Genomic DNA, 13,745 nt, shown 5'->3' on the forward strand with positions numbered 1-13,745 from the left:
GTCACCGCTCTTCCTCGAGTTGAATCCACTTGCAAACCACCTGCATCCTCCACCAGGGGGATCCACTGTGGCACCAAAGGGCCATTAAGATGAGTCTCCCGGCAAGACCCATCGAGACAAAAAAAATGATCAACGCTTTTGACCCAGTGATATTAGTTCTGAAAGTAATGCCCAGGGAACAGTTTTAAAAGGAGGAGGGAAGATAGTTCTTCAAATGTGGTCAAACCAAACAAAAAGACACTTATAGCCACTTCTTTCTTAACAGTGAAATAACGTAGCCAGCCAACAACTGAGGAACTGTTTGACAACGATGCAGATTAATATGAAGTATTTATTAGGCAGCAAAAAATAACTTGAGCTCAGTTTTGAGAGATGTTAAAAAAAAAACACACAGATGGTAGGTCTACATTGATTACACATCCCATAAACACCTATGCTGATCATAATTGGAAGCAGAGATACAAAGTCTTTCAGTTTTAAGGTAAAGATGACACTTTAGGAAAGAAGACAATCAACAAGGGTCCCTGAAAAGAAAGCAGCATGTTCTCAGACAGGCTTGTGACCTGGGAGACCTGGGCTGGGAGCAGGGCCCATTCTTGTATTTCCTGGTTTCCATATCAACCCTGAACAACCGAGACTGTCTGTGCAGAGAGGAGTGGTGTGGGGACTGAGAGGTCAAGAGCTACACCCGTGTTCAAGCTCAGGGAAGCTTACTTGCTGATAACGACCAAATAGAAAGAGAACACATCGTACCCCAGGGAAGGTTTTTACAACCAGGCAAAACCACCACCGAGCAGGTAAGCTTAGAGTTAGAGAACATGGCAGTTAGAAATGTAGTGGGGAAAGATGCTGTTTAAATGGAGGGTAGAAAACAAGTAGTATTTGTGACCACTCCCATCACTGCACAGACGTACATTTACTGGGCATGGTTACACGAACAGCTGGGATTTACCGAGAAACGGTAACAGAAGATCAATACTCGGCCTGGGTGACAGGTTTTCACTAAAACACCCTGATTCTTTTGATTGTTCTGGTTTTCCCATCTTCCTAGACAATGATCTACACCATCCCACCATTCTCCCCACTCTGCCCCGCCCCCCACACATGCTCTGAACGTTAAGCCAACGTCCAGGTCCACACCAGCAAATGCCTCACCACCTATCAGCCAGCAGGGCAGGTGCCAGGACCAGGGGAGTTTCATTTTCTCTCATGGTTTTCAGCAGGTTAACAAATTCTTTTCAATTATCATGACTTACCTTAGCCATATAGTTTTTTACAGGAACTGCTTGACGTATAACTGACTTAGTTCAATTTACTGGCTGAAAAAAAATTAAACACATATGGCGTGGCTACTCTGTGTTGTATTAACTGTAAAGACCAGTACCCACGTCCACTCCAAATTCTAAATTCTACTGCCTCATCTGTGTGTCACAAAAAGGTCAGCTGATAGCCATCTCCCAGGCTGCACTATGGCTTTAAGAGGAAATAAATTATCCCACAAGTCTTCAGCAAATGCACGGCTAAACATAGCAGGAGTCTCATGTATATGGATTTAAAGTTTCTCCTTTGGGAATTGTGCAAGCAAACAAAATGATTTATTTAGCCAATTCAAACGAACTGTATCAAAACACACAAAGGCCTGGAGAAAAGATTACAATGAAAACAAGTAATTCAAAGCAATTTCTGATCCAAAACATTTCGCTTAGCTCCACAATGCCACGAACGAGGTGTGGTCATGCTTTCTGATAGAAGATTTCAGCACTGCTGGCACCCAAGTCAAACAAGCCATAGGAGTAGCGTGAATGCTTAATGTATGCTTGGAAGAGATGTGTTTGCCAATCCTTTAGTTACTAACAGGAGAGTTATGTATAGTCAGACCACAAAACATGTAAAAACAGATCATTCAGAGTTGTGCTGTGCATTCAGTAGCACTAGACCTGTGTCTTTTGAGCATCTGAAATGTGGTGTAGTATGACTAAGGAACTACATTTTATTAAATTTAAAACTTGATAATCAATTCAGTTATTGGCAAACTCTTAAATGTTTTAAGTACGTTTGGACGAACCTGGGTATGTGAATCTACTTTCAAATGTTTATTTTATGAAATCTAAATACAGATCAAGTATTCCTGATGAAAATTTAGCATCTGAATTAAGATGGGCTGTTGGATACACAGTGGATTTTGAAGACTGGATGTGAAAAGAAAAGCAAAATATCCCATTAAACGTTTTGTATATTGATTAAATGTTGAAATACTTTGGATATACTGGATTAAATAGAGTTGACCCTTGAACAACATGGGTTTGAACTGTGAGGGTCCACTTATGCGTGTATCTTTCAATACTACTACAGCACTACAGGATCCACAGTTGGTTGAAACCACAGATACAGAACTGTGGGTCCAGAGGGCCGCCTGTGGAACTTGAGCATCCACGGATTTTGGTTTTCATGGCAGGTCCTGGCACATACAGAGGGATGACTGTATACCACAAAATTAATTTCACTTTTTAAATGTGGTTCCTAGAAAACTGAAAGTGACACACACAGCTTACACCTCATTTCTACTGGAAGTGCTACCAGAGCACGGGTCTGAAGCCTAAGAACTCCAGTGCCATCTGCTGGACACACTCCTACAAAACTGGCCCACAAGAAACGGTAAAACTGGAATTGTGTCAACACTGAAGGACCCCGAGTCTGAAATGGAAGAGGATAAAACAACTGGGCTCACAAAACACTCAATATATGCTGTTAAAATGGGATTAGAAAGAGGCTTATACAGTCTTTGAAATCCTAGAGAATATCCAACTTACAGTTATTAGTCGACAGTGACCCTCAGCCAACGTGCACAGACTGCTCTGCCGTCCACCGTGGGTGCCCTGGGCAAGGACAAAAGGTCATTTGGGGGCCCCTTCCGTGACCACTGCCTCCTATACTCATGCGCTTGTTGCTGCCTGCCTAGTCTTCCCATCCCTTCTCTACACTATGCCTCTCGAGACCTTCTGCTCTACCTTATAAACACACCCTCTTCCCATCTTTCTCTTATTATTCACCTTCTCTTTTCTTCTATTTTTCCTTATGGTTCTAGGATATCTAATAATTTTTTCCTTTTAGTATTCCAATTTTTCTTTTTGTCTCCTCTCCTTTTGTCCTACAAGCTGTTTCAGTTGGTTTTACAGTTTTACATTTAAGCCTTTGGTCAATTTTGAGGTGCTTTTGTTTTTTATGTGGTGAGAGGTATGGGTCCAAGTCCACTGTTTTGCATGTGGCGAGTCAGCTGTCCCAGAACCATCTGTAGAAGACTGTTCTGTCCCTACTGGATGATTTTGGCACCACTGTCAAAAAATTAAGTGACCATAGACGTATGGGTTTATTTCTGGACTCTCAACTCTGTTTCAGTGATTTATCAATATGTCAGTACCACATTGTTTTTTTGTTTTTTATATATTTATTTATTTATATATTTTTGGCTGCGTTAGGTCTTCGTTGCTGCACGCGAGCTTTCTCTAGTTGTGGTGTGCAGGGTTCTCATTGTGGTGGCTTCTCTTGTTGCAGACCACAGGCTCTAGGGGCCCGGGCTCTAGAGTGCAGGCTCAGTAGTTGTGGCGCACAGGCTTAGTTGCTCCGCGGCATGTGGGATCTTCCCGGATCAGGGCTCAAACCCATGTCCCCTGCATTGGCAGGCAGATTCTTAACCACTGTGCCACCAGAGAAGTCCAGTACCACATTGTTCTGATCCCTGTAGCTTTGTAGTAAGTCTTAAAATCAGGAAGAGAGTCCCCCAACTTTGTTCTTATTCAAAATTGTTTTGAATATTTGATATTCTCGGTCCCTTACAATTCCATATGAATTTTAGGATGAGTTTGTCAATTTCTGCAGGAAAAGGCAGCTGGGCCAGTTGGTTTTCATTTTTGTTAGGAGAGGTATTTGCCTGATCAGGCTGACAAAATGACCATTTAATAGGTCTTGCAACTCCACCCTTGATCTGGACTTCAGAGGTTAAGTTTGCAAGAATTTGGAATTTTGTCTATTACTGCTCAATACTTGGGCAGACTGAGAGCAGAGGGTGCTGAAGAAAACATGAGTCTGAAGCAAACATGCACCTAAACAACCTGCCACCTAGATATCACGTGCCGAATCACTGACCCTCTCTGTGCTCCAGCGTGCAATCCACAATGAGAACGGGGACTTCCCTGGCGGTCCAGTGGTTAAGACTTTGCCTTCCAAGGCAGGGGGTGCAGGTTCATTCCCTGGTCGGGGAGCTAAGATCCCACATGCCTCGTGGCCAAAAAAAAAAACAAAACACAATGAGAACGGGGGTGCTCCCATCAACACCACTGTGCTGTGGGAACAGAGACCACAGGCTCCAGCAGGCGCTTTGAGGACCTGCTCTAGCACCTTCTTACAAGACTCACTGGCCTGGGAGGCAGCTGTTAACAGCCCTGTGGACCTGGTGGTCAACTTCTACTGCTTGTCTGCAGCTGTGAAGAGGACACTGAGCTGTAGTAGTAGAGGACGGGAATGGTACTCAGGCACAGAAGTCCTTCTGGAGCTCCGCTCACCCACTTGTTGTTAGTAAAGACAAAAGGATCTTGCTGTCCCTCACTCCAGCACAAGTCCATCCTACCCAGGCTGAGGTGAAGGTGACTCAGCTCCCGAGAGAGATCAGGGCCCAGAGCGGGAGAACCAGGGAGGCAGGCGGAGATGAAAAACCAACCCTGGTGGCTAAGGAGCATCTCTTGCTCTTATCACGCCCAGCAACCTCCACATGTGCCCGTCACTCAGTACACACTTAATGAACGCCCACTATGGGTGGCTGTGATAATCGCCACTCGAGAAGGGGTGATAATAAGAGCAAGTGACGTCAATGTCTACCTTTCTGGACTGTGAAGTCCTCCCTGGTCTTCTTGATCATTTCAAATGATATGCTTAATTCTCCATCAGTGTCAGGGTCCTCCTGGAGACTAGATCACTTTGCCTCCCAGTGTACCCTCATGTGCCATCATTTGACAGGCTAAAATTCTTCCTGACAGATGCTCCACCAAATGACCTGGAAGCTGAATGCTTGGAACAAAGACATCTACAAGCTAGTACTGGCAAAAGGAAAGGAGTGGAACCCTTAAATATGGATAAGTCATGGGAGTGGGTATGAAGCAGACAGGATTACAAACTCCTTAGTATCAAGTATTAGAGTATGTTTACTCTACCTCAGCTCACATGTAAATCCAGATGAACTGGTATCTCCATACCAATTAGAATGAAATGAAGAGCAAAGTGGCCAGAGTTCCCACAGTACCATTCACTTTCTTCCCTGCTGACAAATACAGCCTGAAGTCTGGATCTTGGGGAAAAGACAGGAAGAGAAAGTTACAATTCAGTCCCTAAAGTTAAGTTATTTTCTCTGCTCTGGGAGAGGAAGGCACCATCAACAGTACAGACCCAAGTTATAGTGTTTTTAAGTTCATGTCACTTGTTTATAATATGAAATCATATCATCCAGAGTTTCAAAAGTGACCGCCTGGGCTTGTGGTGGGCCGCTGCGGGCTGGAGTGGATGATGTATGTGAAGAGCCAAGGTCATGGCTCTGGCCAAAGTGCTGCCCCGGGTCACTCTGTGCAGGTGCAGGTCTGTTCCATGCCTGGCTACTCAGAGAACCAGTTCTTTTTTGGTCCACAAAGTAATTCGATGGTGGGGCAAACTCAGGGTCTCTCTCAGCCCGGAGATCTGATTGCCTCTTCAACCAATACCCAAAGGAAAAGTCTAGTAAAAATAAGAAAGAGCATTATTAGAACTGACTATTGAATCATTGAATGTTTATTGTTATTACTTTTAAATTATTGTATATATTTCTTAAAAGCCACCTTAAAGTCTCTGGAGAACAAGGACAGTAATAACAAAACTATAATACAAGGTATATGCAATGCCTACAAAGGATAAGGAACCAGGCTAAGAAAAAGGAGTGAGAACTTCCATGTGGAGAAAGGTTCAAGGAAGGTTCTGTGGAGAAAGAAGGCTGGCAGGCTCTGGAGACAATGCCAAAAAAGTACTAAAATTACATGTGAGAGACAAACATAAAAAATCAAGCACTTAGATCATTTGCTTGACATGATGTTACAGGTACTTCATAGCAAAACACAAGTTTTGTCTTTTATTGAGTTTTAGAAGACACAAAAGGCACCTGTCCAGATTTATCTTGGTATTCCACCTCTATTTTTAACAGTAGCACTAACCAAAGGCACTCACCCATCTGCATATCTTTTACTTTAGTCGTGGATCTCATCAGTTCCAACAATTCATGCTAATGTACCACTGAAATGATCTTTTTCAAAAAGACATAAACCAGAGTCTTCTCCCAAAGAGAGGCTGCTGTAGGGACCATGGTGTATTTACAGAAAAAACTTACAGACAATTCTGCATAACCCAATGGGACCATATGTGAATCCAAGTTAATACACTGGGACACAGACTGTTTTCAACTGAACATAAAAGAGACTGCTAAAAACACAGAATACATGAAAGTACCAAACCTTCATAAGGTTTTTAAAAACGGTTCCTGAAAAACAGCATCCCAGGGGCTTCCCTGGTGGCGCAGTGGTTAAGAATCCGCCTGCCGGGCCTCCCTGGTGGCGCAGTGGTTGAGAGTCCGCCTGCCGATGCAGGGGATACGGGTTCGTGCCCCGGTCTGGGAGGATCCCATATGCCGCGGAGCGGCTGGGCCCGTGAGCCATGGCCGCTGGGCCTGCGCATCCGGAGCCTGTGCTCCGCAACGGGAGAGGCCACAACAGTGAGAGGCCCACATACCGCAAAAAAAAAAAAAAAGAATCCGCCTGCCAATGCAGGGGACACAGGTTCGAGCCCTGGTCCGGGAAGATCCCACATGCCGCGGAGCAACTAAGCCCGTGCGCCGCAACTACTGAGCCTGCGCTCTAAATCCCGCGAGCCACAACTACTGAGCCCGCGCGCCACACCTACTGAAGCCAGCGTGCCTAGAGCCCATGCTCCACAACAAGAGAAGCCACCGCAATGAGAAGCCCATACACCGCAATGAAGAGTACCCCCGCTCACTGCAACTAGAGAGAGCCGCGCAGCAATGAAGACCCAAAGCAGCCAAAAATTAAAAACAAAAAAACAAAAAAACCTAGCATCCCAAGCTGTAAGACCGCATGGGGGCAGCGGGAATTTCAGAAACCTTCCCCCAAGTGTTTCTTAAAATAAAAAAGAAACTCATCCTTTAAGCATGATGCCTTGTAGACCCTGGTCTTTTATAATCACACTGTCTAATGCTCCTGGGTATTGAGAAGAAACAAGTTCAAGGATGTGAAGAATTCCTTAAGCTTCCAAGGACCACTAAGACTCACCAGAATCACACTCTGTTCAGGAGAACTGATCCCCTTACCTTTTCCTCTGTCCCACTCCCGGACGTGCGGCACCCCAGGCCGGGTATCCTTCCTCTCCTGAACGATGACTTCAACTTTGCTACTCTGGGCAGCTGTATGAGGAGCTGGCGTGACCTCTGGTTCTGGTGGCAGTGGCCCAATAACATCTCCATCTATTTTTGGCAAGGAAATAAGACTTCATTATAATAAAGCTTAAAACTACTTTAAAAAATTAAATAGAACACGCTCATCCTGAGAGTACAAGCAATAACCGGTATTTATTGAGCATCTATCATGTGCCAGGCAGTGGGCTAAGTATTTTGTATACAATAGTTCACTTAACCCTGTAATAACCCTAATAAAGTCAGGATTGGTATTTCCACTGTATCCCCATTTTATAGATAAGGAAAATTAAGATCAGAAATGCTACACAGGTGGACAGTAACAAGGGCCAGGATTCAAACCCACAATGGATGGATTTCAAAGTCTCTGTTTGCCACTATGCCACCCTGCTTCCCCTGACCAACAATCGAAGGACCAGAAATCCCCCAATTACTCAACTGAAGTAAGAGTCTCCAACTAAGCAAGGGGACTGAGGGTGATGAAGAGCTGGAGCCTGGCGACAGGCTGTAGGCTATTCTATTTTGGCCATATTTTAAAAGAAAACAGATTTTTAAAAAGCACTGGTGGCACTTCACATCTTGTGGAAATGACAGATGTTCAGGAGTACAGCAAAAACAGAGAAACAAAACAGAGTTTAACATGTCACAGGGAGACAGCATTTATACAAAACTAAATGGACCATTTTCCAATTCCTAAGTGTTCTGATCTCCTTCCAAAGCTAAACTGAAGTGTGTTCAGAATTAGAAAATGGCCCGTGGCTTAGCACAGGCTTCTGTGAGAGCTGGAGAAGCTTCTACGTGCCCCTAACACCCACACCCCCTTCTTCCTTTTGGGACTACAGTGCCCCCCAGCTTCAGCTAGATATGTGTCACCTCGCCAGAGACGCCATTTCCCAGCCTCCCCTGCAGTTGGGGATGGCCCGTGGATTCTGGCCATTGGAATGTAAATGCGTAGGTTGTGTGTGATCCTGACTCACATTCCTAGAATGGAAGCTAGATCCCCGCCCCTTCTTCCCCAGGGCTGGATCATGAACAGGTGCTGGGGAGCTAGCGACCGTGCAGGTGAGAGGAACCCTCTATGGAATGGCAGAAGCATTAAGACAGGAAGAGGCCAGGGAAAAGGTGACCGTACAGGGCAGAGCTACTACCTGCCCTGGACACCCACCACCTCTGAGGTGTTAAACTAGAGAAGCAGACGTCCACCTGGTTCGAGCCAGTCTCTGCAGTGTCTCTGTTGGGGCAGTTTATCCCAGTCTAGCATAACTCCCACAGTGAGCAAGTCTGACCACAGTACTGAACGGTGCTCCCAAGCATTTCAACAGTCCCTTGGCAAGCTGTCTATACCCGTATTTGTAAATCCTTTATTTTATTAACTTTCTGAATGCATGTCTTCTTTAAAATACATTACTTTATAATAACCAACAAAAACCACAACCATAGCAAATGAAAATAGGTCTAAAACATGTACGTGCACAACTAAATTTTATCCTAAAATACCTTTTCAGTATTTTACTTAGGTATTTTACCCCTAAGTCTCAGTTACTAAACCATGCTCTTCTATGAAACAACACAATGTACTGTTAATACCCTTGTCTACAGCCTGAAATTTTCTTTGGAGTGTAATTCCACGCCACTTTGGTTATAAAACCTGTTCCTGGCAGTATCTCCAAGGTGCACTGCTTGCTTAGAGAATAAAACTAGATGGCTGATTTCCACATTGCCAGTCCTATTACTGAGACATCAACTGAACTAAAATTTTTCCTTTTGAGGTTTAGAAACACGAGCCAAGATATACCTCTATCTTCTTCCTCTGCTCCATCCTCTTTAGACTTTTTCATCTTTTTTTGTCGGAGTTTGGCAAGTCTTGCTTCTAACATAGCCTTTCTCTTTTCCTTTATATTTTCTCGTTTTGTTCTCTGATCTGTTGTCTGAACAGAACAGAAAATTAGAAAATTGTTAGTCTATTCACAATATTTGTTGAAAAGGATGAAATAAGTAATTTTATTCTAAAAATAGACTAATTGATTTTCATGCCACCTCTAAGAAGCCATCCTTGAGATCTTCAACATGAAGACCCGTTAAGTCCTCTTACACAAGCCCTCTGATGTCTTCTGAAGTTTAGTAAGAGTTCACAGAGTATCCTGAAACGCTTACCATTCAAGAAAATTCTGTCCTACTCCTTAACCACCCTCTAATAACTTTCTATTTTCTCACCCAGGCCGCTCCAAAAGTGCCATATTTGAAACCAAGTTTAAAACATCAAAGTTATACAAGTTACTTTTGAACAACTATAATCTTAAAGTCTGAAACACCAAAATAATATCGCAATTACCTTTATGAAACCGATAATTGTATTCTGAATAGCAATGTAAATTTCTAATTTATTTACTAGATTTTTTTGCAGTACGGTACAACAGGAAACCCAACCGCTCAAATCCTTAACATCAACTGAGTTTAATTAGTACCTGCTCACGCAGCATTTCTAAAGTTTTCATCTGCTTGTTTCTCAACTCTTTATCTCGGGCAAAGGCAAAGTATCCAACACCAAGTTGCCGGGCCTCTGAAATAAGTCAAAATTATCCAAAAGGTTAGATCAGTGAATTAAATTCAGACCAAACTCCTACCAAAGCAAAAAGGAACACAATGATGTCTCACACATTTTGTTTTGTTTTTTCTAAGCAGCAGCTAAAAAAAAGTTAGAAGTTGTTTCCATCCTGTTTGCCAAGTGACAAATATTCATTAACGTTTTAGTCATAGGCTGTCTCCACTTCTCTTGGGGAGCAAACTCGGATTAACAGACCCTCTGTTAGGAAGATACTCCCAATATGAATATTTTTAGGCTATGAAGTGAAAAAAGGGGTATTTTCAATTCCGAAAGCAGAATCTTTTTTTTTTTTTTTAAATTTATTTACTTATTTTTTTATTTTTGACTGTGTTGGGTCTTCGTTTCTGTGTGTGGGCTTTCTCTAGTTGTGGCAAGCGGGGGCCACTCTTCATCGCGATGCGCGGGCCTCTCACTATCGTGGCCTCTCTTGTTGTGAAGCACAGGCTCCAGACGCGCAGGCTCAGTAGTTATGGCTCACGGGCCCAGTCGCTCCACGGCATGTGGGATCTTCCCAGACGAGGGCTCGAACCCGTGGCCCCTGCATTAGCAGGCAGATTCTCAACCACTGCGCCACCAGGGAAGCCCAAAAGCAGAATCTTTTATTTCCACATAAGAGCTGCTGCTTTACGAATACTTCCTTTTACGTTTGTCATTTGTTCAAGATAAAAAAATGATTTAAAAAGCTGCCAGATGGGGGCTTTCCTGGTGGCGCAGTGGTTAAGAATCTGCCTGCCAATGAAGGGAACACAGGTTCGAGTCCTCTGGGAAGATCCCACATGCCGTGGAGCAACTAAGCCCGTGTGCCACAACTACTGAGCCCATATGCCTAGAGCCCGTGCTCTGCAACAAGAGAAGCCACCACAATGAGAAGCCCGTGCACCGCAATGAAGAGTGGCCCCTGCTCGCCGCAACTAGAGAAAGCCCGTGCACAGCAACAGAGACCCGATGCAGCCAAAAATAAATTAAAAAAAAAAAAAAAAAAAAAAGCTGCCAGATGACTATACCATTTTCACGAATGTCTTCGTAATGTACGGGCCCCATTGGTCTTCTCAGGGACTCCCTCTCTTCTTCCTCCCATTGCTGGCGCTGGAGTTCTTTTCTCATATCTTCAGATAGTAAGGTTTTTTCATTTGCAGGACTAACGAAACTAGGAAAATAGAGCAAAAACCATCTTAGATAAGAGCTGCGACACAGCAATGCTTTGGTTCAGGAGTGCGATCATGGATGAGTAACTCTAGTTATGAAGAAGACAGTTCCTTACAGAGGCTTCTGACCCACAATACCACTGGGAACCTGCAAAAACTATTTTCACCTTTCTTTAATCAAAGCAAGCAACATGTTATATTAGCATAATGAAATCTTGCCTCACCACTCAGACAAATTACTTTCCTTCCCACCCTGGTCTTGGGCTGAATGGAGGGGGCAGGAGAGGCAGACAGGAGGAACTACGGGCCTCCTGTGGATGGTCTCCTGTGCAGGACCTCATGTCCCGTCAGGTGGCTCAGGGCTTCTGCACTTTCTTCCTTGTGCCAAGCCCAGGCCTACCTGAACCTGGATGACGTGGACAAGGTGGAGCTTCTCCCAACACTTTCCACACAATATCTGCCCTTGCTTAGAATTTTATTCCCTGGGATGTTTTAGCAAGTTACCTCTTAGGTGTGTCTTAGGCACCACAGAAAAAATTCTAGCCATAAAGCCCTTACTTCAAAATGCAAAGGTGTATAAACAAAAAGTTAAGCTAACTACCTCCCTGCCCCCACCTGCTGTGGGATAACCAAGAGTATATTCTTAAACGCTTTCTCCGCAGTGGTTTGTTTGTTTGCTTGGTCTGGGCTCATTCTCTATTTGTTACTCTGTAGGCAGACATCCTTCCAAGTAAACAGATAGGCTCTAACTCATCCCTTTCAGTAGCTACACAATCTGGATGATCAACCACTCAGGTTGTTCCGAGTGTGGACTATGTGTGTATGTGTATGCTAACCCCAAAAAAGGGCTTCCACTAATATTCTTATACATTAAAAAAATACTCTCATAGCAGAGCACCAAAGATAATTAACTAAAAACAGCCTTGCGCACAAAACAATCCCCGTGTCTGCATGTCATGGGCAAAGCTTTGCGTGTCACACACTTACAGCTTCCCCTGAAGATTTTTATCCATTTCCAGCAGATGTGGCAAATCCTTTCTCATACAGCGCCGGGATCGCCCTAAAGAATCCACATAATCCACCCTGAAATAAAAGTGAAAAGGCGTGGAAAATTGTACATGACATATGGTTCCCTAAGTCAGGGAGTTGGTGCACAGTAAAAAGTTAATTTAGGCCCCATCACCAAGAAAAACCCTCAACCTGAGAGACCACTACCATTGGTAAGAACATGTTTTTCAAAGTTAAACGTTGACACACAGTAAGTTCATTGAGCCCTTTATTAAATCTTAGTTTTAGAAACTGTAGAAAATGATCATGTACATCTCTGACCTCAAGATAAATAAGCCACAAAGACCCTTGCTGCAGCATCTCAGAACTTACCTTAATTTGGTTTAAACAATTCCAAATATTTTATCAGCATCATAATAACTTTGCTCCGTATCATATTCTCAACTTGCTCACTTCCTCACAGTCTTCCCAAATTTGACTTTTTATTCTTTCCTGTATTTCTGCAAATTGGCACAATTCTTCCCAATGAATTAGAACTTTCTTAATGTAAGTATTTTGAGAGACTCTTTTTAACTAGGAGGAAGCCAAGCAACACACATTTTATACCAAAGAAGCACCTCAGCAGCGGGCCAGTCTGTTATCTTTCACCCCCGTTCCTCTTTCCTCATCCTGGCCCGAAGTACCTTTGTCCAGGTATGAGGCAGGGGAGCCAGGCAGCCGGCAAGGCCAGTGAAATACTGAGAGTCCCCCAACAGGAAAAGGGCAGGTTTTCATGAGTAACATTTCATTTGCATTATGATGCAAAACATTTTTAGTTTTTTAAATTATGGGCAGGGACTCCCTCACAGCCTTTGGCAGGAGGCTGAAAGCACAGAAGGGCCAGCACTGCTGCTGGACCAACTCAAGGTCAGATTCCCATGCATGTGGCTGTGCTTTTGTTAGCCTTTTCTTTTGTCTCACACCTGCCGATTCCAACTGTCAGCCTATGATTTAAAAACTGAATGTTTGGGAATCCACAACTATAGTCCTAAAGCTGATAACCACAGAAATAAAACCTCCAACAGCAGAGAGCAGTTTCTTTCTCCCTTTTCTTCTTTTCCTTTTTTCTTCTTCTATGAATGGAGAACAAAAAACATTTAGCCAGATGGTCTGAGTAGTTATTTACAGTATTTTTGTGGAAAGATTTTCCACCACCTGGAACTTAACTACCTAAAGTATTTTACAAGCAGTTACAATTCTGGAACCTAATTTAAAAACAAAAAAAGTGTCAGAACTGCTTGCAGTGCATCTTCCTTCACCATATGGTGGCATGTGACACCTTCAATTGCCCTCCAAACTCTTCAAATCAGTAACAAATTGATTGTAATCATACAGGCATTAATATGAGGGGGAAAAAAAAGACATTAAACCTTTCAAAGGAGATGAGATTTCTGCTATGAAAAGCAATCACAGGCCATTCTGTCTCTGGAGAAGGCCTCCAAAACATTCAGAT

At 43.5% G+C, this 13,745-nt stretch overlaps 1 protein-coding gene across 1 annotated transcript in view; it reads right to left on the bottom strand.

Annotated features, from left to right (window-relative positions):
• Nucleotides 1–341: 341 nt before the first annotated feature.
• Nucleotides 342–13,745, bottom strand: part of CCDC174 (coiled-coil domain containing 174) — a 29,330-nt gene continuing 15,926 nt past the window's right edge. The window contains exons 6-11 of the mRNA XM_060110068.1: nucleotides 12,233–12,328; nucleotides 11,105–11,247; nucleotides 9,961–10,055; nucleotides 9,291–9,423; nucleotides 7,394–7,546; nucleotides 342–5,757 (exon numbers count right to left, since the gene is read on the bottom strand). Of these exons, the coding sequence (XP_059966051.1) occupies nucleotides 5,459–5,757; nucleotides 7,394–7,546; nucleotides 9,291–9,423; nucleotides 9,961–10,055; nucleotides 11,105–11,247; nucleotides 12,233–12,328 (919 nt within the window). The 3' untranslated portion in view covers nucleotides 342–5,458. The remainder of the gene's footprint in view (nucleotides 5,758–7,393; nucleotides 7,547–9,290; nucleotides 9,424–9,960; nucleotides 10,056–11,104; nucleotides 11,248–12,232; nucleotides 12,329–13,745) is intronic.

This window comes from Mesoplodon densirostris, chromosome 10, assembly GCF_025265405.1.
Source record: "Mesoplodon densirostris isolate mMesDen1 chromosome 10, mMesDen1 primary haplotype, whole genome shotgun sequence".
Classification (NCBI taxonomy): Eukaryota; Metazoa; Chordata; class Mammalia; order Artiodactyla; family Ziphiidae; genus Mesoplodon; species Mesoplodon densirostris.